Source organism: Larus michahellis, chromosome 7, assembly GCF_964199755.1.
Source record: "Larus michahellis chromosome 7, bLarMic1.1, whole genome shotgun sequence".
Classification (NCBI taxonomy): Eukaryota; Metazoa; Chordata; class Aves; order Charadriiformes; family Laridae; genus Larus; species Larus michahellis.
Genome location: NC_133902.1, coordinates 57,767,780 through 57,794,783, shown reverse-complemented (window position 1 = coordinate 57,794,783; position 27,004 = coordinate 57,767,780). Strand labels below are relative to the sequence as shown.

General features: G+C 39.3%; 1 protein-coding gene across 2 annotated transcripts in view; it reads right to left on the bottom strand.

Annotated features, from left to right (window-relative positions):
* ACVR2A (activin A receptor type 2A) overlaps positions 1-27,004 on the bottom strand; it is a 70,537-nt gene that overhangs the window by 7,581 nt on the left and 35,952 nt on the right. The window contains exons 2-9 of one of the 2 annotated variants that reach the window (XM_074594189.1): positions 24,742-24,949; positions 22,385-22,494; positions 20,809-20,963; positions 13,535-13,558; positions 7,554-7,697; positions 4,110-4,253; positions 2,260-2,405; positions 1,126-1,240 (exon numbers count right to left, since the gene is read on the bottom strand). In XM_074594189.1, the coding sequence (XP_074450290.1) occupies positions 1,126-1,240; positions 2,260-2,405; positions 4,110-4,253; positions 7,554-7,697; positions 13,535-13,558; positions 20,809-20,963; positions 22,385-22,494; positions 24,742-24,949 (1,046 nt within the window). The remainder of the gene's footprint in view (positions 1-1,125; positions 1,241-2,259; positions 2,406-4,109; positions 4,254-7,553; positions 7,698-13,534; positions 13,559-20,808; positions 20,964-22,384; positions 22,495-24,741; positions 24,950-27,004) is intronic. The other variant, XM_074594190.1, reaches the window with a different exon arrangement.

Sequence of the window (27,004 nt, the reverse complement as noted above, 5' to 3'; positions counted from 1 at the left end):
CACCGTAGATGAGTACTGTGTTTTGTCAAAGATTGAAGCTAGCCATGGTTATCCTTGCGTAGGGCTACATCTTGTACGCTTATATCCAACAGATAAGAGGAATTAGAGACAGTCATGTAGACTGGCCGCTATAAAGGACACTTAGGAAAACCAGAATATATTTTAAAGTAACACATTTGCATAATAATTCAACATATTTGTCACTGCTGTTCCTTGTCTTCTTCCACATTACAGGAAAGCCACTACGCTTTTTTTTCATGTCAGAAGAAGTATTACAGTTTAACACAAGGATGTGAAACTTGCTTGTTTCTTCCCATGACAGCAGCAGTAATAAAAACACCAAAGGAAGACTAGCTACTGAAGTGCAATTTACACTGAGAAAGTTATATGAAATCACTTAGACAAAGCTGGCCATTAAATGAAAATACCCTTTCTTTTTGGCCACATCCAACGATGAAATTATGTCACCCAAATAAATCAGAACTTGTACGATGTCTCAACAAGATCTGCTCCACTATTTAGACCTCCATGGTAACTGCAGTTTCTCTTAAGGAGCGTTACTGGGGGGTTTATAATCTTATTGTGTGGATTTTGTCACTCAACCATAAACTGTGAAGTTCTGCCTAAAATAAATACATTTAATTTTCCAGAAACTGTAATGCTCTAAGCTCAAGCTTGTTATTTTAAGAGTACATGGTACGAAACCAGTTCCGTGCTGTACAGCAAGTGTCACACACTGGTGTCACTTCAGGAAAGGCACTGTTGGCAGATCAGGTGGTTAGAAAGTGGCTGCCAGTACCACTCCTCAGTCCCTGAACAGTATCTCAGACCAATCAATAAAATACAGCAAGACTGCTCTTTTTGGTCCAAATCCGCTAGTAAGGATGAAAATAAGAGGTGCCACGTAATGCAACGGGGGAGAAAGGCTGAGATCTGTAATTATCTAAAGAATTGTTTAATTTTTAGCCTGAGAGAAGAAAGCATGAATTACCGCATTCCTTAAAGGTCCCTGAAAACAGGGTTGATAATAAAGTATCCTGTGCACGAGGAATGCCTAAACTATCCACTTCCATTCACATGCAGGTAACAGTTGTATCGTTTATGTAAATAAAAATCAGTATTTACCTGTCCATGTGTATCCCCTGCAGACTTTCCAGCCTCAAACTTTAAAGCTAGACCGAAATCAGCAATACAAGCTGTAAGATTATTTTTCAGCAGCACATTCTTGCTTTTGATGTCCCTTTCAAATTAAGGAAAAAAAAATAATTAGAGATCTAGAACATGAAATAGCACATAAAGTTCTAAGGAAAAAGTAACATAATAAAACAACATTACAATATGAAAGGCAAGAAAACTGTAAAGAAGCAGTCCATTTGAACAGCAGAAGAATAACGATAAAACCTAGAAATACACTTGCACACCTTTATTCTTACGGAAACATGCGAGACAGCAACTGGAATTATCATTTTATACTTAGTTTTAAGCACATGATACAACACGTAGGACACAGAAATAGAATAAAAATGTAGTTACTGCATGCTTTAATTACCACTACATTTTGTTTGTTTAAATAATAGGAAAGAAAACAATTTGAAAAATGACTCTCGACTGTTTCTAACAAGGAGATACCCGTTTTCCCGCAGAAACAAGAGATGCTGGACTGGATCCAGGGGTTCCATCTGCCCCGTGCGCACCACTCCCCCTCCCGCGTTTTACCATCGGTCAAGCAGTTCAGGTCACAAAATTCCAAATTCTGCAGAATTCGCATTTCTCTTTCTCTACACCTATCTTCAAGTTTGGTTACCATATCCTTTCAGCTCCCTACTCCTACTAATAGCTTTCCGTACCTGCCTCATTAAACCCCCAGCAATTACACTCCACAACAGACAGAACACTTACAGCATGTTTCTGTCTGAAGGCATCCACTATTATTTAAAGTTACATACGTAAGCGTTCAAGTTGTTTCAAATAGCTACAATGCCAGTTATTTCATATACTGCAGAGGATACTTAAATAACTAACTGTATAAAAATGAATTTATTGTATTAACCACGATCACCACGCCAAGTTCTACAAGCCATCAGCTAGATTTTTGCTTAGGCTGCCCAGATCCTTCTTATGAGGCTCTCAATCATGGATGGGAGGAAGATATCACAGAGCAATTACGTGAATACACTTCCGATCCATCCACACTTCATATCCGTTAGCTCAACGTTAAATACCAACGGTCACCTGAGACTAATTTTACATATACTCTACCTATGTGAGATGGCAGGTTTATGTCCATCTTTTAGCCCTGGTATGTCCTCGTGAAGATAAGCCAAGCCTCGAGCCATAGTTTGAGCGATGTGACACAGCTCATTCCAAGAAACCACGTTAGCCTTGAGGAAGTCGGTTAATGAACCCTGCACAGCAAAAAAGAAAAACAATTACAGCATCAATTTAATTCTCATCTACTCATAAAGGAAACTTCTAGATGGCCTCCATCATTAAAGAACACGATACGCCTATCTGCCTTTCTCCGTTTTCTGACGGACCGTATAATTACACACATACATATGCAATCAACTGCTCATTTAAACACCACAGCATTAACCTTTGCATCATCTCCAGTCCGTGAACAGGATCAAGATGCATCTCCACATCACCTCAATGGCAAACAGCGCAATGAACTCCAGTTCGGGTGGCACCTGCCGATGAACTACGCTTAACGGTCAGCGTCAGAAAGGGGAGCTAGACTTAGGATATTGAAGTTCTTTACAAAGCCAAGCCTGCTTTTACCAGGGTGATTTATAACCTTCCAGGCACAGGAAATGACAGGTTAGATTCACCTTCAAGAATCCTGCTGAGCTGTGTGTGCCCGTTCCCTGAGACCTTCCATGGACAGTCTAAGTCTTTCTTTTCTTACGGACCAGCAACAGTCAACACCAGTTTCACACTACAGTTTCAGCGTGAAATAAATACTTTCAGTAAATACAAAGAGATAAAGCTAGAATCTAGTCAACATAAAGCTCTTCTCTTCAAACTCACTCCTACAGCCCACTCTATGTATTTTTTTCACGGATTTGCACATTATCCAGTTTGTGAGATGTCACCGTGGCACATCACTGTGTAAAAAGCCAACACAAAAGGGAAAAATAAACACAGCACTGTCAAAGTGTAGAGGCTACACTTTAAAAATAAAATAAGAATTTGTGTTTTCCATCAGGGTCACCTCAGGTGCCATCTTTCCAACAGTTAAAAAGTTTTTTTTAAAACTCTTAGACAAAAAAAAAATCAAACAAAAAATGGCAATACCTTTCAAAAGACAAACTAGTTTGAGATTATCTATTTGATCATGAAGATCTGTCAAAAATTTTGATTAGTTGGATAGTTTTAGTCTTCTAAATTATTAAAGCAGAGGCATAAGCGGGACAAAAATGCCAGAATGAAGAATATAACATTCAGTATTGGAAGTATTAAAGCATTAGCATACCCATATTGTACAGATCTGTGTTTTCTTAGATCTGCTACAGGTACCATCATCCTCATGCCTCTCTGCCCATGCCAGTGCTAAGTTTAAGTTCAGGGCTCTTTTTGCTCTTTATACTTCCATTTGTGACAGTCACATGCATTAAAAAAACCAAAACGAAGTGGACAAAATAAAACAGTGAACATATTCTTAATGACATACACTTATGTGCCTTATTGTCACAATTGTCACAATCTAATTGATACAGATGACTTCATTCTTATAGAGACAAATGAGCTAACACATGGGAAACAAAAATAAAACACCACAATCTTTGCAAGATGGAGTTTGTTTAATCCAGGCAGGTTTAGATGGGGATATTCAAAACCACATATTCTAAAAAGCAAAAAAGTAGAATAAATGTGTGTGTTTTCTAAAACTCCTCTATTAAGTAACAACTGATGACAACTTTCTCAGCTGGCTGAAAATAACTTTAAACAAATTCATATCCAATGAAAAGAAATAAGCTAAGAGGAAGCAAAAACTATGTTAAATTTTATGTCTTAACTGTCTAAAAGTTCACATTTATGACAAGTTTTAAGGCTGTTCTTCCTCTACCATAACCTTAGAAAAGAGAAACACTGAGAACTAAAGATACCTTTTCGTGAAATGCTGTGATTAACCAGAGATCGACGTCGATGCTGGTGCCTCGCTTCTCCGCGCCGATGAACTGCAAGATATTGTCGTGCTTCATTCCGGGTAAACTGTAGATTTCATATTCGTTCTGCCACGATTGTTTGTCCTTTAAACAAGGGAACACATCAAACCAAGTTCATACCACGATACTAAGAGGTACTTTCCCCTGATAGAAGTTTCCTCCTACAATTTACTGTGCATTTGTAAATGACCTGTAGAGTAAAAACTAGGGGGTTTTTGGCAATACAGGATTTACTATCTAAAGGAAAGAAAGCATGGTCTATACTGTTAACATTATGAAGCTCACTATTTTAAAATTACAAATGTTTAGCCTAATAACAATTTTTATGCTACAAACTACTGACCTGACAGATACAGAAATAGGAAAAGCTGTCTTTCCTCATATATATTACATATTCACGTAGAGTGGAAAACTATCTGAAAAGCTTAAGTTTGTTGTAAGCAAACATCAGGTATTGAAAACAACATCGACCATCACGGACAGGAACCGGGAACACAAAGCTGTAGATTAGGACTGGAGTCTGCAAATTATTATGACTTCTTTAGTCTTAAGAGCATGATTCAATTTTTATGTTTTATTAATCTACAAGAAGCCCATAAAATAGGGTTTTCCCCTATTTTAGGGAAATAGGTTTTCCTTCATTAAAAATAACGAACAAAGTCTCAGATTTCATTTGTTGTGCTGATGGCTGAAACCAGCCTAAATACATGCTATTTCTAGTAGAATAAGAACCTACAGATGTATTTGCTCAGCAAGTCACCACTTGGTTAATCATCAGGCAACACAAGCACATTTCTTCACCTCCAGCAGCAGTGGGTGTTTTTAATTAATGTAAAATCTATCCTAATATCACTGTGTATGATCTCTATGTATTCTTTAACTAGACTGGATCTTAAAATTATGAGTACAGTCTATCCTGAAATATGTCTTTCAGAGGGTACCTGCTGGGAAGTAAATATTGTTTCACTTAATTGAGGCATATTTCGTTGGAACAATCACCTTATGGGTTTGCATTTCAGGACATTCCTTCCAAGTACAATTTAATTTGAAAAATATTAACACCAGCTTAACAAATTCTCTCCATCAACTGATGGAGAGATGTGCAAGAGCTGCTTAAAACTATTCAAACCAAATAGTGTTGCAACTTCGGGAAAAAAAGAGGATCTATGGCCTCTGGAAGGAAGGGCAGGCCACTCAAGACGACTACGAAGAGGTAGTTAAGCTATGTAGGGAAAAAATCAGGAGGGCCAAAGCCCAGCTGGAGCTAAACCTGGCTTCTGTTGTCAAGGACAACAAAAAAAGCTTCTATAAATATATTAGCAATAGGAAGAGGACTAAGGATTATCTCTGTCCTCTAGTAGATGGGGCCGGCAACATAGTGACCAAGGATGAGGAAAAGGCTGAGGTACTCAATGAAGTCTTTGCCTCAGTCTTCAGCAGTAGGACCAGTTGTTCCCTGAGCACCCAGACCCCTGAACTAGAAGACAGGGATGGGGAGCAGAATGAAGCCCCTCTAATCAAAAGGGAAATGGTGAGGGACCTGCTTCAGCACCTGGAGGTGCACAAATCTATGGGGCCGGATGGGATCCACCCAAGGGTATTGAAAGAGCTGGCGGAGGTGCTCGCCAGGCCACTTGGTATCATTTATGAGCAGTCCTGGACAACCGGGGAGGTCCCAGCTGACTGGAGGTTAGCAAATGTGACACCCATCCACAAGAAGGGCCGGAAGGAGGATCCGGGGAACTACAGGCGAGTCAGTCTGACCTCGGTGCCTGGGAAGGTCATGGAACAGATCCTCCTCAGTGCCATTACACGGCACATGCAGGAGAACAGGGTGATCAGGCCCAGTCAGCATGGGTTTGTGAAGGGCAGGTCATGCCTATCAAACCTAATATCCTTCTATGATAAGGTGACCCACTTAGTGGATGAGGGAAAAGCTGTGGATGTTATCTACTTGGATTTTTGCAAAGCTTTTGACACTGTTTCCCACAGCATTCTCCTGGAGAAACTGGCTGCTCATGGCCTGGACAGGTGTACTCTTCGCTGGGTAAAAAACTGGCTGGATGGCCGTGCCCAGAGAGTGGTGGTAAATGGAGTTAAATCCAGTTGGTGTCCAGTCACAAGTGGTGTCCCCCAGGGTTCGGTGCTGGGGCCGGTTCTCTTTAATATCTTTATCAATGATCTGGATGAAGGGATTGAATGCACCCTCAGTAAGTTCGCAGATGACACTAAACTGGGCGGGCGTGTTGATCTGCTTGAGGGTAGGTTGGCTCTGCAGAGGGATCTGGACAGGCTGGACCGATGGGCTGAGACCAATGGTATGAGGTTCAACAAGGCCAAGTGCCGGGTCCTGCACTTGGGTCACAACAACCCCATGCAGCGCTACAGGATTGGGGCAGAGTGGCTTGAAAGCAGCTCGACAGAAAAGGACTTGGGAGTGTTGGTTGACAGCCGGCTGAATATGAGCCAGCAGTGTGCCCAGGTGGCCAAGAAGGCCAACAGCATCCTAGCCTGTATCAGGAATAGTGTGGTGAGCCGGACTAGGGAAGTGATCATCCCCCTGTACTCGGCACTGGTGAGGCCCCACCTCGAGTACTGCGTTCAGTTTTGGGCCCCTCGCTACAAGAGGGACATTGAGGTGTTGGAGCGTGTCCAGAGAAGGGCTACAAAGCTGGTGAGGGGTCTGGAGGACAAACCTTATGAAGAACGACTGAGGGAGCTGGGGTTGTTTAGCCTGGAAAAGAGGAGGCTGAGGGGAGACCTTATCACCCTCTACAACTACCTGAAAGGAGGTTGTAGAGAGATGGGGGCTGACCTCTTCTCCCTGGTGACAAGTGATAGGACGAGGGGAAACGGGTTCAAGTTACGTCAGGGGAGGTTTAGATTAGATATTAGGAGACATTTTTTCACTGAAAGGGTTATTAAACATTGGAATAGGCTGCCCAGGGAGGTGGTGGATTCACCATCTCTGGAGGTGTTTAAAAAAAGGGTAGATGGGGCACTGAGGGACACGGTTTAGAAGTGGCTCTTGTCAGGGTAGGCTAAAGGTTGGACTCTATGATCTTAAAGGTCCCTTCCAACCTCAACAATTCTATGATTCTATGATTCTATGTATTTTTATGACTAGAAACATATAAAAGTTTCACAGAATTCATGTTTCAATAATATGTTTGCATTAAAATACTTATTTGAATTCAGTAAAACTCCACCTGCACATTTTTCAGCCCAAGACATTTCCTGCATTTAAGAATTTCCTTAAGCTATCTAGATTTACAGTAGATATTGAAAATTCTCTAAAATAAAACCCCCATATTGAGGCTAGGAAAAGCTGGTTTAGCGTTACAACATCACAAGCAACACCGGACACTAAGAACTTTTGCTTACCTGAATAGGGAATATTTTGACCGCAACGTACTCGTTTAGCAGTTGAGCTTTCCATACACATCCGAATCTCCCCCTGGCTTTGATCTCTAGCAACTGCAATGGCTTCAAACCCATCAACGGTGATGGTGGTGGTGGCCCAGGATCCTGAAATCGGGTTAAAAGCATTGATTAATTTTGTTATTACATGTGCTATCTATGATGACAGCACTAGAAATAAAGGCTTGTGAACCCAAAGAGACTTGGTATCACATACCCACCCTCCTTGCAACAAATTCCCCCAAAACAAACCAGAAACAAAACAGCAACCCTTCTCCACAGGAAAGAAAAACAAGACTGTAAAACATGCTCAGAATTCATGTGCAAGCAACAGCGTGACAACGGCTACTGAATCAATCCGCCTAACCAGGTGTACAAGCACAGCAGAAATTAAGGAGTAAAGATAACCAAGCTTTACTTGTTACTTTTTGAAGTGACAATTAAAATGAGCACCTTCAATACACTGAAGGATTGGCTGGTTGGTTTGATGTAACATGTGACCTGTTTAATCCCTTAGCTCAAGGGCCTGGTGACTTGACCCCACCCAGCCAACAAGTCCCTTTCCCCATGACTGTCGCTGCACGCCCTGGGCCGTCAGGTGGGAAGCAGCAGAAGATATCTCCACCAGCAACCGGGGCTGGGGCAGCAGCGCTGAGCTGACGGAAAGCCCCTCACTCTGCAGTTCCCACCCACTGGTTCAGCTCTCACCAGCCATCGAGCCGACACCAGCACAGCTCCACTTCAAAAGCTCCACTGCTTACTGGGGACATAAGGTCACAAACCAATACACAGGCAGGCCACACCACTACAAGGTCTTCCAGGACATAATGAAGATTTTCAGAAACCACCGAACCACGTGCACAGAGCAGACGTTTGGCAGAGGAAACCAAACACCATCATCTCCGCAATCACACTTCCAAGCCACATGAATGGTGGTATGAGGAACCTTCAACCTGCTGGTTCTCTTCTACTGCTCCCAACTTTTGCTAACACAGCTAGACAACATGTTACTGAGACGCAAGTACCTGGTGGCACCCCGCAAACAGAACTGGAATTAAATTTAAGAGATTATCTGGTCATATCTTACAGTATTTGTACTTTATTGAGGGGCAGCCCAACAATTCCTTTTCAAATATGAAAGCATCAGCTGGGAAGTACAACAGCAAGTGAGAGAGAGCTTCCACGCAGCTGTCCGTGTAACCACCAACCTCACTACGCATTTGAACAATTTCCCTTTCCGGGAAGGAAAATGCGACAGCTTGTGAGTACCTTGCATTTTCTGTTTTCTACATCTCTTACCTATTCTGTATCATACACAGCATCCCAATATAACAAGTACATTTTCAACTTTATTGCCAAAGATGAGCTTCTTTCTGGGCTGTCCTTTTCTCTCCAACCTACCACGTTAAATTAGCTTGTTTTTAATTAATGTATAATCTGTCCTAATATAATTGTGTATGATCACTTTGTATTCTTTAACTAGACTGGATCTTAAATTTATGAGTACAATCTATTCTGAGATCCAGCTTTCAGAGGGTACTTGCTGGGAAGTAAATATTGTTTCACTTAATTGAGGCATATTTCGTTGGAACAATCACCTTATGGGTTTGCATTTCAGGACATCCCTTCCAAGTACAATTTAATTTGAAAAATATTAACAAATTCTTCTCAACTGATAGAGATGTGCGAGAGCTGCTTAAAACTATTCAAACCAAATACGTATTTTTATTGTTAGAAACATATATAAATTTCACCGAGTTTATAGTTCAGTAATACGTTTGCTGCATTAAAATACTTATTTGAATTCAATAAAACTCTACCTGCACATTTTTCAGCTCAAGAAGTTTTCCAGCATTTAGGAATGCAGGTACGTAAGCTTCATCCCTGCCACGAACAAATGCCTCTGCACCACAGAACATCACCCCACACACAGAGCCAGAGAAATGTGAGCTCTTCTGCCTGATCCCTGTTTTCTGCAGTAAAATAAGTAAGTTCTGGTGTGCAATGGTCCCCAAGCAGACTTACCAATGCTGTCACCACGAGATACAGCTCCACCTTCCTCCCCCTCCTCCCCCAATTAGTTTAAAACACAATTTGTTCCTCAGTGCAAATTAGCTCAGAGAGTTGCCGATGTCAATGACAGCAGCGCAGGGATAAACTGGTGGATCACGGAGGGGGTGAGGGTGAAGGGCTGCTTTTCGTGGCACTGCAGGTCTGTGGAGACCACAACACCGTACCCCAAGTCTCAATATTACATACAAAAGAATGAAACATAGAAATGAAAGGTAGGTATCGCTTTTAAACGATCTCTACACTGAGAATACAACAAAAAAAAAAAACACCTAAAGGCTACTGTTCAAAAAAGCCTCCAAAACATATGCTTGGCTTTATTTGTTCCCATCACAACTGTAATGCTGTTTTAAAGAATGAAAAACACTGGAGTAGTTGCTTCTACAAAATAACGAGAGTACTCAATAGTTATGTATTTGAGCACTTCAGTTAGGAACATAAAAAAATCTTGTGCACGTTAAAGACACGTTTTCTGAACAACTGTGGGTTTAAGTATACTTTACTATTGTGAGAATGGAGACAAGGGCTTCTGTATCCAACACAGGTTTTGAGTAGTTTAAGCGCAGGAATAAAAAACCATTCTCTTATGAAGCAACAAATACATCCTTCAAAAAGAACAAGTTTCATAGAGAGGCAGATTTATAGCCATTTAAAGAAATTGCAACCTAATTCCACAAATTAATAACTGTAAACGGAAATATAATGTTTGAAACTCAGATCAGAGACAAAACAATACTATCCTCAAGAAAGTATGAAATCCTTTCACAAATATGCCAGTGATAGATGCCTGAAGTTGCTACATCAAAACTTCTGGGTTTAAACCGGACAAACAACAATACAGAAAATGAAGTTTAAGGGTTACGTTTTCCCTCTCATGCTGCCTTTCATTCAATGTCCAAGCCCTTTAGGAGTATTTCAGGCACCAGGGAAATCACAGTCCTCCATTTGTAATAATTACAGTTAGAAGTGAAACTAGAAACAAGATGCCCAAATTTACTCACAAAAGCCTACTTTAACTTGTAAAGAAAAACCCTGTTATTTTTAAGAATCCTGAGCGCTGTGCAGCATCTGGGGATTTAACATCAGGCAGAGAAGTTTTTAAAGTTGTGAACCTCGTGACTTGCCTAAATTAAGAGAACAATTTGTGGGAAGTAAACTCAAATGCCACTTTGCCTTAGTGGCTAGAACAACTCCCCTTCCTTCCCATACCCTCCACCCAAAAAAGCTGTCAGTATTCTGAAGCACATCCTATGAATTTTTTCTCAACCACCAAGGAAACAACCGCTTAATACTCCTCCAAGACTTGATGAAAAAAAGTGACAGCATCTATCACATGAGAGAAGGCAGTAACTCCTCAGTAAAAACCGGCCAGTGAAAACTCGCGTTTCTTACTTTCACATTAGATAGACCACAATGCTTTTCGTGTACTCAAAGTTTGTATTTCCTAGAAAATTGTGGCATTTCAAAATATTTTCCCACTACCTTAGATAGCAGCCTCCTGTGGTTCCCTGCACATTTCCCTTTCGTGCTGAAACATTTCTATGAAGTCAAAACTTCCGGCGTTCTTATGAAGAAGCAACACACACCCACACACACAAATCAAAACAAATCCTGATTTAAACCGGAAAGTATAATTGCCTTCTGTTAACATAACTAAAAAGAATAGTTTTCCAGGTATTTTTTTTTTTTTAAACAACTTTCTTAAAATCAACAGGCATTTACTCTAAAACGACAGGTACTATTTTTACCCAGAAACATTCCTGGACAGTATTTTCAACTTGCTCTACTTCCAAGCAAAAATGTTTAACGTGCCACAGGCGTAATTATTTTTGTATAGCTTTTTAAAAATCATCTCTGTGGCGCCAAGGCTGATGATATAATGCGAGTACAGATATAATGTGGATATATTGGTCTAACAGCTTGCCACAGCTGTTAAAATATTTGGGCCCAATTTCCCGTTCCCGAGCTTTCCCCGTCCCTTCCCTTGGGCTGATTCTGGTGCTGGTTTGACCACACAGCAAATCAAGGCAATATGCTGTATTGCCAGAAAGCTTGTATTTATTTATTTTAAAAATCATGTTGGTTTTCTGATAATTCAGCTTTGGTTCTGGTTTTATAGCTGGGAGTTGCAGTCAGCTGTCAGGTAGCACATACTAGTCACGCCGGAAAAAGAACAGAGGGAAAATATTCATTAAAGAATGGGAACTTCCAGAAATAGGTTTCCTTTAGTGTCTTCCAGAATGGTTCTCGAGATCAGGCAGAAGCTTAACAAACACGAAACTACAAATCCATTAAAAATATGACCAACAGAAGAGACTGTTTAAAGACCTGCCCCAGCAGAGTCCGTTAGCACTTGAAATTCTCTCCAGTCACGTCTCTCATACGACACTCAATCAGGTGATTCATCACGTACAACAAAGGGGAAAAAAAGACCAATTATCTGAACGGGGCTGTACATAGACGCGTTTCTCTTTCCTGACTCCAAAATATAAACAAGTTCTCAAACTTCCAGAGCACACGCAAGTTTTCTTTGTTAAATGGTGCGATATTTCCGCTTGGTTACGTTTATTCTACAGATGATATTGTGACTACGGTGGGTAAGTTCTCATTGAAAGACTCTGATGACTATCTTGCCTGTTTCCTCCCCTTCCAGTTTGCGACCGGTTCATTTTCAACCAGATGCTCCGGAAAGTTAAGATCCAATTACGGTAAAAGGAGTCAGAATACTTTAATTTTGTAATTATTCTAAAATTGACTCTGTGGCTTGTATCAAGCTGCATTTCTTTTAAATGGCAACCATTTTTCTCTTTTTCCACCTCTATTTTATCATACATTGCAAACCTATTCCCCAAAGGAATAGAAACAAAGTTGATACTTGTAGGCAAGATCCTTCAGCTACTTCCCTAACTGAGATTATGCCATTTGAAGCAAAACAGTGTTACAAACAGAAGGAACTCTGATAAGCCTTTACAGATGCAAGATATTCCTGTCTAACCTGCTTCGGGTGACCCTGCTTTGGCCAGGGGTTGGATTAGATGATCTCCAAAGGTCCCTTCCAACCCCAGCCACTCTGTGATTCAGGAAAATACTTAAACGGCACCATTTCCAGTTCTAAATTACTTTAACAAGACATTTCAGCTATTAATTAGAGACCTATAGACACAATGGAAATGGAGCATTCATATTACAACTCAAATCTTGACTTTTTCAATATTCGATTTAAAAGCCTAGCAATAATGACCAAGTTTCTGACTTAGCAGTTTGCAGTTACGTGTAGTTTCACAGGAGGTATCAGTAATTTAATACAAGTGAAAATAAACTTCTGGCCAGTGAAAAGTCAAAATAGAGACTTAATAGTGAAAGAATATCTTCAGGCGATTTATTTCTCCAAGCTCCTGAATGACACAAAAACCCATCACACCACGAAGACCACAAACCCCAAACATGTAGAGGTGTTTCACAGGTGGAAGCTGACAAGAGATACCCAGGGACAGGACAGACATGGGCAGGACGTGCCGGTCACTTCCCGGGCATCCCACCACAGCCAGAGCCACGGTCCCAGTGACAAAGGCCCACCGCTGCACACAGGGTGCAACACCAGTTGGAACCCACACAAACCAATCCATAGATTAAGTACCACAAAATGACTATTCCTGCTGCGTTTCAACTTGATAGCCTGAGAAACTACAGTAAATTTTAAGAAAGCTACAGACAGCAAACTAAATCTGTATTTTTAAGCCCCGCATGCTTACAAATTTCTTGTCCAAAATACTGAAAAAAAAATTAAAAAAAAATAAATGTAACTCATACCAAAGTAACTTCTTACATGTCGACAGAAAGTTCCATAATCATGAACAAACATCAATGCATCTTACCTCAATCATTATATGAAAGGCGTGCTTGTAGAGAGGGGAAAAAAACACAGGCAAAAGAAATTACTATTTATACCAAGAATGGGATGAAAAAACAGCTTGTAAGAAAAGAGACAAAAGAAATTGTTTGTGAATTAACAACAAAAATATTCATGGGGATCGCAACACTTTCTTGTACTCATAACAGATCATTTGAAATAAAAAAAAAAAAAGTCCATCATTGATATGTTAGCAAAGAAAAATGGGCAAAAAGAAAGATTATACAGACCTTTAGCTGAATGGACCTTACAATTAAAACCAGAATTGCCCATTATAGGTGTATAAACAGTCATGTTACTACAAACCAGTATATAAACATGTGCAGAAAATTAAACATCTATACAAAGAGAAGTTATGCAAACTTATTTCTTGTTATGCTCACAAGTGTACACTAGAGGGCAGCATTGTATTTCTTAAAATTCACTGTAATTAGCTAGCTGCGGAAAATGAAAACTTTTTAACGTCTAAGTTTAGTTAAACCTTTTAAACAAATAGGTCACCATATAGTAGGTCTACATTACTAAATTTAATCTATATATCTGTCACTCTAGAGGTGTAACTAGAACAAGTGAACTTGAAAACACCGTATTTAGTATATCTAAAGGGAGATTACAACATTAAAGATTCTTTCAAACAAGTCACGTGGGTTTCCAGACTGTGGAATGAAATCCATCCTAAAAACCTCAGTCCCAGAGCACTGTTACTGAAACTGAAAGCACATTTTAATGACACAAGCTTGTTTGTGTTACCTTCACCTCTTTTTTTATTGAGCAATCTCGTTGCCACTCAAGCAGAGAAACACCAAGACACCTTTGCTCCTTCTCCTGTACTTTTGCCACGGCCATTTTCTTTGTCTTTTATAATTTGATCAGATCAATGTTGCAAGAGCATGAAATTCAAACCCTTGAAGTATTCAGCTGCCACATAACAGTGATCACCCTTTGTCTTTACTCAGGATGCTACAGAGCACATGGCCAACAAGAGGCTTTTCTCTGCGCTTGAAAACTGTCTAGCACACACTTAGCATTATCTAAATAATTAATAATAGAAGGGCTGAAGTATTTCTTCAAGGCTAGATTAGCTGGAAGTCAGATTTATAAATACTGTAGTAGAGCCTGCTGCCACTGACAGAGCACTCAAGTACACTGGAGCCCAACAGGATCATTCCTCCTCTCGCCATGGTCAGCAGACCCCTGGAGATGAGCATAACACCCACACCAAAGCTCTGAAGCAGGTTCTTGCAGGACTTGTAGAGCCTGCAAATATTTTGGGGCAATTCATAAGGAAAAACTCCACCCCCCCCTCACACCCCCCCCCCCCCCAAAAGAAACCCCAACAAACCAACCCAAACCACAAAATCACCACCTTAACTGTTTTTTTGGAGTAGCTGATCATGTTCACCTTCAAATCTCTGCGAGGTGGTGGTGCCAGCAGAATGACAGCTATTCCACATATACTTAGAAAAACTACAAGTAAGATTCTGCAGCACAAACTCCACAAACCACAAGCACCGTTACTGGAAGGACTTCTCCAAGCCCCTCGTATTCCTTTGCCAGAAACAGCAGCCAAGCAAAATAAAGTATTACTCAATGTGTGAATCTGATAGGGAACAGCTACTGAACAGAGTACAGAAATATCTCTGTGCACTCATATTTCCACTAACTCCAGCGGTCACAGAACTGACAATAACTGTTAAAAAAATTAAAAAGCATTGGTTGCATGAAATAGTTATTAAAACATCTTTCCTGTGGCTGTAAAAAATGTATTAGTCATTTTTGCAGGCCTGAAATTCTCCAGCTCCTGAGAATTATGTAAATTCATCAGAATAAGGAAAAAACCACATAAATCCAACCTTTTGCTCTTAGCATAACGAGAAACTGCAAACATGAAATGCTGAGAAATCAGAGTCCTCTCCCATGCCTCTGACTACTCTTCTAAGGGCACCAGCTTCCCCCAAACACTAATAATATAAGACATGCACGAAAATTTTCAAAACGGGATTTATGCACATCACAGACCTTCTGATTTTAAGATCATTGGTCTTTCCCTTCAGCCTACAGACCACGACCTCAGGCTGCAGCAGAAACGCAACAAGTATCACCAGTTTACGCAGTATCAGGCTATTACAGAAATGCAAATATGGGCTTTCTTATTTCAGGAATCAATACAACTTTTATAAATAAAACTTGGGAGCAGTTAACCCCCCTCAAAATAGCTATGATGCACACGAGTGTATATGAACACACCAACTTTCTATTTGTACTGCCCAAGAACTAATTCTAAAGGTTTTATCAGTGATTAAGGAAGTGTTTGCCATATTTGTAACCCTTTAGACAAAAAAAAACCCCAAGCAGATTATTTGATGTACTAAAAGTTAATTCAGAGAATAAAAACAACAAATATTTTCCAATGCCAATCACAAAAAACTTCCCGTTACTGACTACTTTCATGGGTTTTTTTCTGAGAACAAACCATTTGAGTTGCACACACACACTCGCCAAACTCCTTGGCACAGGCCTGGTGGCCTACACCAGATGTCTGAGGTCAAAGACTGCAGCAAGGAGCAGCGCTTCTTTCCTTATACGTTATCTTCCTATTGGCTTCCAACACGGAATTTGCTGTTCCACTGCCACACATGCTGTCATACGTGCAGTAAGTGGTTCAGGGTATTTCTTGCATCTGCCACTGCTAGAGATCTTTCTGTTTCATCATTATTCACATTATGTGATCCTGTTTTCAATTCTGATTTCTTACAGATAAAACTGAAATATCAAACCCATGACACAGCTACAGAGACCTGTTCTTACTTGGGTGTCTTCAGGAAAGGATACGCTGAAGAAAGGCTATCATGGTATGGCAGTGAAGGCAGTCATACCAGAACTGCCATCGACCAAAACCACAGTGTTTCTTGAAGCTCAAAAAACCCTTTTGCTCAGAAGCCAGAGGGACGATCAGATCGATCTTGCTTTATATTTGCTATACATCCACGCCAATTGTTCTTAATTCTCGGTTCACATAGCCGATGACTTTGCAGGCATGGGATGCTCTCCACCTATATAGAGCCAGCAAGGTTCATCCACACAGGGCAAAATAAACCCCCAAAAATGACACACACAGAAGATTACTGTGTCAAATATAGGGAATACTGGGTGAAACCTTAAAGAAAGTGATAAATAGAATGTTGATAATAGAAGATGTATTTATTTTTTTTAGCTCTATAATCCTCCTCTCTGAGGAGAGAAAGAAATTGTAACCTCTAGCAGCTAAGCTTGCTTTTACAGATGCTCTAATAGACAGGATCTGCCCATTTTAAGTTTTCAAATTTCTGGAAACACCAAACAGGCCTAAATCAGGGCTCTCTTGTGCTTAGTGTTAAAAAATATGAAGCATCTTTGACCCAAGTAAATTTAAAACGTCTCAGAAGAAAGCATAAAAATAGGTTATGAAGAAAAATGACATTATGTGAATCTGTAAAGCCTTTTTTTTTTTTTTCAACCCTCTCAACATATGACTCTTATTTTAAAAACACCACAAAACAAAAAAAGCAACCCTGTGATCCAATAAGATATTCATAACTCGGGCACTCAACAAAAAGTACAAGAGGTTAATCTCTCTTTGCACAGTACGGATGGAAAATGTTGGGAGCCACAGCTCTGTGAACTGATAAAACCCCGAAGTGTTACTTGTGTCAGTTCTGCTATAAAATAGGTTATGGTCCTATCTATCAGATGACAGAGCAGTAACACTACAGTTGTAATTAGCATTGACTGACAATTCTGGCCCAAGCTCAAGAGATGTAAAAAAATAAATGAGCATAACATATCAACTCCCTGCCATCCGCATTCGCAGTTCTACCAGGAATATTAGTAGGATGCTGTGGGGAAATCTAAACTACACCTAATTTGAGAGTGAAAGACTTTGCAAAGACGGTAGAGTTTTCCAGTGTTGCTGGTGCTCATGAGTGAAAATTAACAAGGTGAGAGTAACTCTTTTTATATAAAAATAAACAGATTCAAATATTTAAACTACTAATCCATTTTTTGTGAACTTGTTCAGACATATGAATATGTTTGCCGCATGATTACATCAAACATAAATAAGAAAGTGAAATAGTCCTTTCAAACTGTTTTACATATACACATATGTATTTAGCAAACTTACATTTGTTAATAACTCATTAAGAATTTAAAGAGTGACAGATTTTATAAAATTTGACAGCTTTCAGTAGCTAGCACCCCACACAGTGAAGCGAGGCAGGCAGTTACCAGCACAACCCAGAGCCAAAGCAGTACGCCAGCCAAGACTCTGGGGAGCAGCAGGAGCGGGGACAGGTCCCTGCGCTGGCAGTGGCACCTGGGAGGACATAGCTCTGCCCTGCCTGCCCTGGCCACAGGCCGCGGGACCCACCAGGCACGGCCACCTCTGACACCGGCAAGGAGCATCTCAGCAGCGCCCTACTCTAGTGACCCCCTTCACCTCTCTACCCAAATACCTGGAAGAAAGCACGAATCAGACAGGTAAGGAGCAAACAAAATACTGCTTTCTGATCTGAAACCAAACATACAGACTAATTCTACTACCTGAAATTTAAAAATGATCATCTGTCCATTCAAAGGGAATATGAAGTGAAGCTGATCCCCACAGCTGTGAAGCGAGCTCAGTTTGTGTAGGAACTGCCTGCCTGGTACACGCACAGACCGTGAAACAATCTTACTTTCAAAAGAAAAATGAAGTTGTTTGCATTTTCTCAGCTGTTCCTCCCTATATATTTCACTACAGGTTCAAAAGTTTCCTCTAGCAGATTTCTTCCTTTTTTTGAAATATTCCAAACAGTGTCTTTCCCTTTTCCCAATTTTTTATTTACTTATCCCTTTTTCCCTCGAATTCTTCCAAAATGTCTTATTCTTCGGTGTTTCCTCATCTTTATCTTCTGCTTATTCCTCATCTACCCTTTAATTTCTACAGAAAGATTAGTACCAGGGCGTACTGCACCCAAGTACTCCCATCACCACCCGGAATAAACCCAGTAAATGAGATAACCTTTATCTGTATCTCCTACAGAAAAATCCTTGTTTTCTTGTGAGTTTCTGCTATACATCTCATCTATCCATTCTACCATTTGCTACAGAAAGATTTAGAAAAGAATCCATTCGCCTACAAACTCTACTCATGCCCTAATTATTAAATGTAATATTAATATTTAATATATTAATTGCATAAATATTTAAATGTTTGTTTCGTGGTTATAAAGTAACTAATACTTTTCCCTCTCTTCCTGCTTCCTCTGCCTCCTGTTCAAATCAGCTCTAATCAAATTTAAAGTGGGAAACACTGCTCTGCTGCGTATGGGAGAATATTCATACGTTCTATTTCCATAATAATTTCATTTCGTTTTTCAGGCAGAAGTAGCTTTTCCTGACTTTCCACATCAAACCTTAATGCCTATTCACCACAAGATAAAATGTTATTACACCATAACCAGCTCAAGCACCAACATATACTTATCCCAAGAGATATAATCTGAGCATTAACAAAACAGGTTATTACCCTATTTATTAAAAATTTATGACGTGTCCACTCCTGTACCAAACATAAACCATGCAAGAAGAGAACTACAATAAAAAGGAGGAAGAATATCAAAATTCAAGTTCTTGATACCTCTCACATACGTAACATTTGCTTGCTTTTCTGTCACTTTTATCCATTGCTTATTTAATTTCTTTAAATCTAGAAAGGAAGTCACATGCTGAAATTATTTGCACAATATGAGTTTGATCTTACAGTGAAGGCTACTACGTTGATACAAAGTCCCAAGCACATGAAATTGAGACGGATGAAATAATTATGCTAACAGATTGCATGAAGTTTGAGGATCTGTAATACTTTCAGCAAGGACAGGAAACATACTTTTTTCCTCTAAATTATGTTCTTTTCATTTGGCAAGAACATATGCCCACTGCCTCCCCCCAAATTTTTCTTATCTCTTACTACGAAACTGAAACCAAAACGCTTTTATTTATCAACCACAGCCAATAATGCTTCCTGGTACACCCTGAAGTCAAGCAGGAACACTGAAAATATCACAGAGGCTGGCAGTACGGAGCAAATGCTTATCAATCCTTTTTAAACGCAATCCTACCAAAAATAACAAGTGTTTAAATTTTATTTGATCATAAACAGCATCAGCATATCATCATTGTGTATTCTGAGGGGTCACTGCACTGAGGTCAGGAGCTTACGTTCAATTCCTACTGCAAAAATACAAGTTTTGGGGGCCCTGGGCAAGTCGCTTCTCTCTCCATTTCCTCCACCACGTTTTGTTCACTTTTCCTACTGCGATCTGAAGAATTTGCCACCTTAACTCTTTTCATAAAAGCCTTCTAATCTCAATTTAATCTCCAGACATAACTGAAAGAAGAGGAATTCTACTATTAGTCTGAATTACACCTACAGAATCAGCTGGAGCCTGACAACAGCAGGAACTACGCACATGCAGCCAAAAAAGGTTTGTTTTGATGTAAGACAGCCAGTTTACATTTCAAATTTGGAGACCACAATCTCATAATATTTTCTAAGTAAAACACAAACACTGCTAAAACTGAAACATTTGAAAACAAGACAGAAAATACATAAACAAGGAAGAGGAAAAGATGAGAGGAATCACAGTAGGGCCACGAGCTGAGCTGAGCCCTGGAACTACACTTCAGCTGAAGATTTTCTTTACGTTTTCTTTAACTGATACCTGCGCCCCAGTTCCATGCTTTTTTAAAAATAGCTAGGCTTCTACTAGGTACTATTTTCTATTCACTGCAAATTGCCATTATGAATTAGGGTGTCTCCTTCATTTTTGTTTTAAGCAAAGCATTACATAAAGCTCAACCGTAAGTACCTGAGCTGTACACGACTTCCAGACAAGTGGTCCTTTAACTACGTGGGAGTAAAAGCTTCCCACAGCTCTCCAACAATACTGCCATCTGAAGTTCTGCGTTTAGTTTTTCTCCTCCCAAACACACGGATGCGTAAAAACATTAAGCAGTTGCTCATACATTCATCAAATAGCAATTAAAGGTGATAAAGCTATTTAATTGTCTGCTCTTGTGGCCAGTAAGCGTTAGCACCCCTAAACCAGGAAAGTGACAAAAGAATTCGGCCATGTGACAGATGCCCCCTCCTTTCTCCCCTCTTCAGAAAATGGTTTTACCATTCATAAAACACATCATCATAATGCAGTGACTTACTTGGGTTGGAACGAGCACTGGAGGATACGCCAGCTTGTGATGTCTGTACATCCAGAATGAAAAGAGCACAATCACGGCGATTCCCATTATAGGCACCAATGAATAAAGCAAGGTATTGAACAGAGGTGGCTTAGGTGTAACAGGATTCGAAGTTGCTGAAGAGAAGAAAAAAAAAAGAAACAAAAAAACAAAAAGGAGATAGGTTTTAAGAAACAAAAGTCATCCGGTCTTTGAAATGTCTAGAATCCTGATTTCCTAAGAATTCTTACAATCAGCACAGGAGGCTAACAATACTTGATTAAATAGCGTACTCTAACAGAAACAGACACATATTTAAAAGGCAGCATTTTGGAAAGCACAGAAATAACTTAAGATTCACAGATTTACACATCAGCACATCTAACTTCTTTGTGCTTCTAAGCTCCGCCTGTCTACAGCGTGCAAGAGGTGTTTGTATTTTAAAAAGACTGCAAGAATGCCATCACCTAGTGAATGAAAAAAAAAAATCAATACAGAGGTTTAATCTTTGGAATGTATACAATAAAGTGTCATTAATAAGTAGAACAGGCCAGAAATAACCTGCCAACATTTCTACGCGCTGTTGATTCGCTGAAAGTAAGAGTTCTCTCTGAAGATGACTCGATGGACCTCCAGAAAGGCTCCAGAGAAGGCCCAGTTCTGAAGCAGCTGGTACCGGGGCAGCCACAGAGCCCAGGGCAAAAGAGATTTCAGGAGAGTGAAGAAGAATGTCAGTTACTGCCTTAGCAGTATCACTGGCAAAAATGACAAGAATACCTCTTGGGTCAAAAAAGGCTATTTTTAATCCCATGGAAAATGTTATTTAATTTCATAAACAACTTCCTCTGGCTATTTGGTACACAAGACATTTGCTGTTTTCAGTTCAGTTATTAACATTATTCAGTTTTCCAACAAAGATTAGATTCTTGACTGGAAGAAGATATGCAAGAATAATCAAATAATCTTTTAGTTATTGTTTTTTAAAACAATTATTTAAGTCTGGCTATCTGATTTTCTTTGTAACCTGGGAGGAAATTCTTTCCCCCTTTTTAAAGGTTACTGTGTCAATTTAGAGAGAAACTCAAAGGTCTAATTAGTTTAAAGAAATAGCGAGAGCATCGTTTCAAGAGGAGGAGCGTTCATAGGCTGCTACACGCATATAAGGATGATATGGCTTTCAGCCCAATGATTTATAGACTCTTACAGAAGCTTAACTATACAATTAAGGTAAGATTTGACAGTAACTTCTGTATCTTAAAACAGCCAATTATTTCAGATTATCCTTCCTTCTCACCCTCAGAAAAGAGCTGAACCACCTTTTATCAATTTAAATTACTTCTAGTATAGAGACCTTTCAAAATTGAAGAAACGAACCGGCAATTTTCTCGGCCCTTTATGTGAATGCACACAGCGCTCTATCATCTGGGAATCAGAAACCTTCTGGCAGGAAAAACTGACCACAACATGCTGAAAAGTATTATCTCCTGAACGTGCATGATATTAAATATCTCTGAACACTGCTAAGCAGTTCCTTCAGAGATGTGTCAGTCTAACTTACGTTGCGTGACCTCCATTTCTGGAAAATAGAAGAAGCGTTCATTACACATGTTGCCTTCACAACAACAGAAAAACACTTCAGGGCTGTCTTTCTTCTCTATGCAATCATTCCTATTAAAAACAATAAAATTTATTAATCTTAAGTTGTTTGGGGTTTTTTTTTTTGTTCAAGAGAAAACATATGCTCATATTTAAATTTTAAAGTAAACTTTATTAAACATACTGCCCAAATAAGAGTTAAATCTGAAGAAACAAATTAAAATTTTGTTATTTTCTATTGCAATGAAGTATCCTTAGAACAGAAACAGCACAAAGTTAAAGAAAATCACCAACAGGATACCAAAGAACAGTCCACGATCTAGATTTAAACAGGACAAAGAAACGATCAAACAGTTAGTGTTTAACCATAAACTCACAGTACAGGGTTGCACAGGTTGGAGATAAGTGGGGAGCTGAATTTTTAAATTTTATTTTGTTTTCAGAATTTCCCCTGCCTACATTATACTTAGGCTTATTTCACTTCAGGGCTTACTCACTGAATTAACTGCCAGAAAGCAGTTCTATTAACAAGTAAGCTGAAACTACTCAAATCAGGAAAGAAAAACAGGCAGCGTGAAGGAGACAACCTGACAGCAGAAAGAGAAGAATCTGAAAATCCTGCAGAAATAGTTGAGGATTTTAAATACAGCTCAAGATTGTACCCCCAAAAAGTCTGGGGTTCATCTTCAAAAATTAGGGTTATTTTATAGAACAAGCTATTACAATTACCCCATATTGTAACCTCCATAAAACACTTATTCTTTGATGTTCTTAATCTGCTGCTGTTTGGAGTTCATCATACTGTAACTCCCTGTTTACTAAACCACTCTTCAGGCCCAGAGATAAGATTTTGTTTAATGGGTATTTCAGACAAACAAGGCAGCATGCATTCTTACGATGAGTTACAGTTAATGAGGTCTTACAGCCAGACAAATTTTTACTCAGTTTTCAACTATTTCCTTACTGTCCTTCCTGCATTTTATTTCTTCTTTCAATTTCTTTTCTTTGCTCAAGGGAGAATTTAGTATCAAATTATTTTTTTTTTTTTTTAGACTGTTCAAAAAGATACGCGTGGAACTAGTGGGATAACAATGGTACAGAACCTAATTGAAAAATCCTATTTCCATCCTAAAAGTGTAACATTTAGCAGAGATATACTTAGTTTATAAGTTGTAAATACCCCAAATTCTTCTGCAAAGCTACAATTAAGAATCGATTTAAAAAAAAAAAAAAGGCACTTTCCCATCCTAAGTGACTTACAGTTACTAAATACTAGTAGCAACAAATAAGATTTCTTTGAAATTGTCCTTCGCCTTCCAGCCTAGCTAGTTTTCAATCATGCTGTGCAAGCGAGCTCGCAGATGCTTTGCTACGTCTCTGAGCAGGAGATAAATCAGAACTACTGTTCAACTTAGCTTTAAACTGTCATTAAAGGAGAAAATGTCCCAGCGTGTGGGGAACCTTTATTTGGTAGAAATTACTATAATGATTTCTTCTACTCATTCAACACCTAAGAAACACAGAAGGAAAAATTTCTAAAATATTGCTAAGATTAAATTCTAAATAAATTTTAATGAAGATATATTATGCTTTTATTTTCTTAATTCTTTCCCTTTCCATACAGTAACTGTTTTGGTCAAATAAAACTTAGTACAGTACTTCAAAGAACTATAATACCATTTCTTAAGAGAGTCATGACCTTTATTCAGCCGATATCTAACCAACCTCAAGTCCTGCTGTTACTGCTCATGGGTTCTCGCTAGACCATCTGTTATAAAAAAAATGACTGGACTTTTAGAACATTCAATGGCTCTGAGAGCTGCCACTGAGGTGAGCTTTTTAATAAATAGGCAAAATACTTCCATGTTTAAGTAAAGAGCAGGCGTAAAGCGCTGACTCCCACTCCAAAGACTTTGGAAAAGTGAACTATAGGATTTTGCATTCCGGTTTCAATAACTATATTTGAATTGTTTGAAAATAACAAGTCATTAGAAAGAGTGAATTTACTCTTTAGAAAAAAGAGTAAGTTAAACACTTGTTTTTTAATATATAGTAAGCAAATAAGAGAAAGCAGAACATGCTACTCCGCAAACAAGACAAGTACTTAGATAAAGTCAGGTCCCTAAAAACAGGTAAGTGAGGGAAAAAAAAAGCACATGCGTATGCATGTTCATCTAAACCCAAGCTAACTGTTCACAGACTACTGTATTATCATTTGTCTCAAGTACAGTTTGCAGAGGGGAGGATGTATAAATTATGGACAGACAAAATGATTTAAAATTACAAATAAATTTAAAATCTATAGGAAAACTCACTTACCTGTCATAACAATTGATGTCATCTAGCCAGCAACCTTGCTTCACAATTTCAATTGATCCAGAAATATTCTTCCATGTAGCAAAACAGTGTCGTCTTTTATCTTTATCACCATAACAAGGTTCAATACCACTGCGATTTGTTTTATCTTTTTCCCAATTAGCGTTGTAGTAGATACACTCCTGTGTTTCTGATCTGCCAAGTATGGCACCTTTTAGGAATGAAAAGTAAATCACAATTAAATGGCATTCTGAAGTACGAGACGTATGAACAGTCAAAACCAGGATGTACTAAAATATCATACACTACTTGCATCAATATGCCCTATCCCCTCCTTTTTTTTTTAAAAAAAAAAGGGAAATAAAACATTTAAAGTTCAACAAGCATTTGAAGTGTTGAAACATAAACCAAAGATCTTCCATTAAGTCAAACAGCAACTTGGATAACTTAAGAAGATTTGAAGAAATAAAGAACAAGTTAGGGCAATACTTTTCCCTGAGCAGCAATAGCAGAGAAAATTTAAAATACCGAACAATAAAGATTTAATTATAATATTAGCCAAACTTTAGTAAGTTTTAACTAGTGGAATTTAACAAAAGACGTTTTTGTCTTGTTACACGTGCCAAAAAAGCAGTTAGTACGTCTTCAAAACCTAAACCCAACTAATAAATCCAGTTTAAACCATCAACATCTCTTCCCCTAGCTTTCACCTGCAATGTAGCTTCTTAACACAAGCACTGAAGTATAAGACACGCTATGCTAAAATACTATCTTTTATGTCGTTCTGATTTGCCAAGTGAGTAACTGGAATTGAGACCAGTAGGTGTGAGACAACGGTCCCTAATCTCCAAAGACAGCACTGTTTTTTTGCTGCGTGGTGCCACCCAGTCAATCAGCTACAACACAGAAGACATGAGGTCTTTGCCATAACTCCCCAACCAAGTGCTTCCGCTCTCAGAAGGTCCAGGGCCACGTCTCCCCTTCCCACAGCATGCGCCCAACGTCCGCAGTGGGACCAACCACAATGGCTGGCCTGCAGGCTTCGGCCAATAAAAGCCAAGCGGTGTTTGGAGGCCAAAGCACTGATGGAGTCTCTATTACACATGCTGGTGAACCAGAAGGGACTAGCAGACTAGTAACCTATCCTGATATCATGATTTTTATCTTTAGTATCCAAGTGTTCTTAAAACCAAAACTTTCTGAACTTTTGAATTGAATTTTGTCTTTTAAATTACAAACGTAATTGACTCATCGATGCCTACTGACAGCCTAGAGCAAAACCCAGCAAATATTAACAGACTGAGGCACCACAAAGTGGAGCTAATTTCATAGTTTTAATGTGATATGAAGCACCAACCTGGTTTCTCCAAAGGTAAAAGAGTTGTTAGGATGCAAACCTGTTAACAAAAATACTGGAAGGGAGGAGTAAGTGGCTTTTACTTCTGTTTTTATCTTGTCAAATACTGCCAAGAGAGTGTCACTTATCTTCATGCAAGCTTCATCATTTAACATGTATTCAAAACATGGAAAAAACCCCAAAACAGAGAAAGAGAGAGGAAGATGAAGAGCTAGAGAGTCAGAGGACTCACTTCAAAATTGAGGAGGGGTCAGGAAGATGACAAAGCGCCTTTACTTTGCCTGTGCACCCACTGGATATTTTCAAGCGGGATAGGTACACTAGACATCACACTGAAGATCAGATTTAAACAGAAAAGGTCTTCCATAGCAGTTTTGTGTGTATTTATTTGTATCACTCATTACCTCATTATTCACATATATTCACTGTGATTTTGATGCACCAGCTATTGTCTGTAGCCACACCTATAATTCTGATTCTCCTACAGGAGGGCATAACAAGCAGGGCAGCTGTAACCCTGACTTCTTTTGTGGAATGAAACCTTTGTCACTCAGGCACCCTACCCAAAAACTGACAAGAACGTAGTTTTTCTCACTGAACAGACCTGACTCTAGAGGCACCCAAAAAAAGATGCACCTCTCAGGGTGACGAGAATGATGTCGAGCTGACAATTGCCGCAGCCCTCTTAGAGCGCAGCACTGGACGTCAGAGCTGAGCACGGCACTGACCATCCTGGGCATCCCACATTGCCACCTTCAGAAACTTCTGACTTTGACGTGTTCCCAAAATAGGCAGAGGATGCTGCTGACGCTTTTTGGGAAAGAGCCTGGATGTTCAATGGGAGAAATGCACTAGCCAGCTGGTAACACTGCGAGATGCAGCATGTTAACTATTATATTCTTTGTGCTG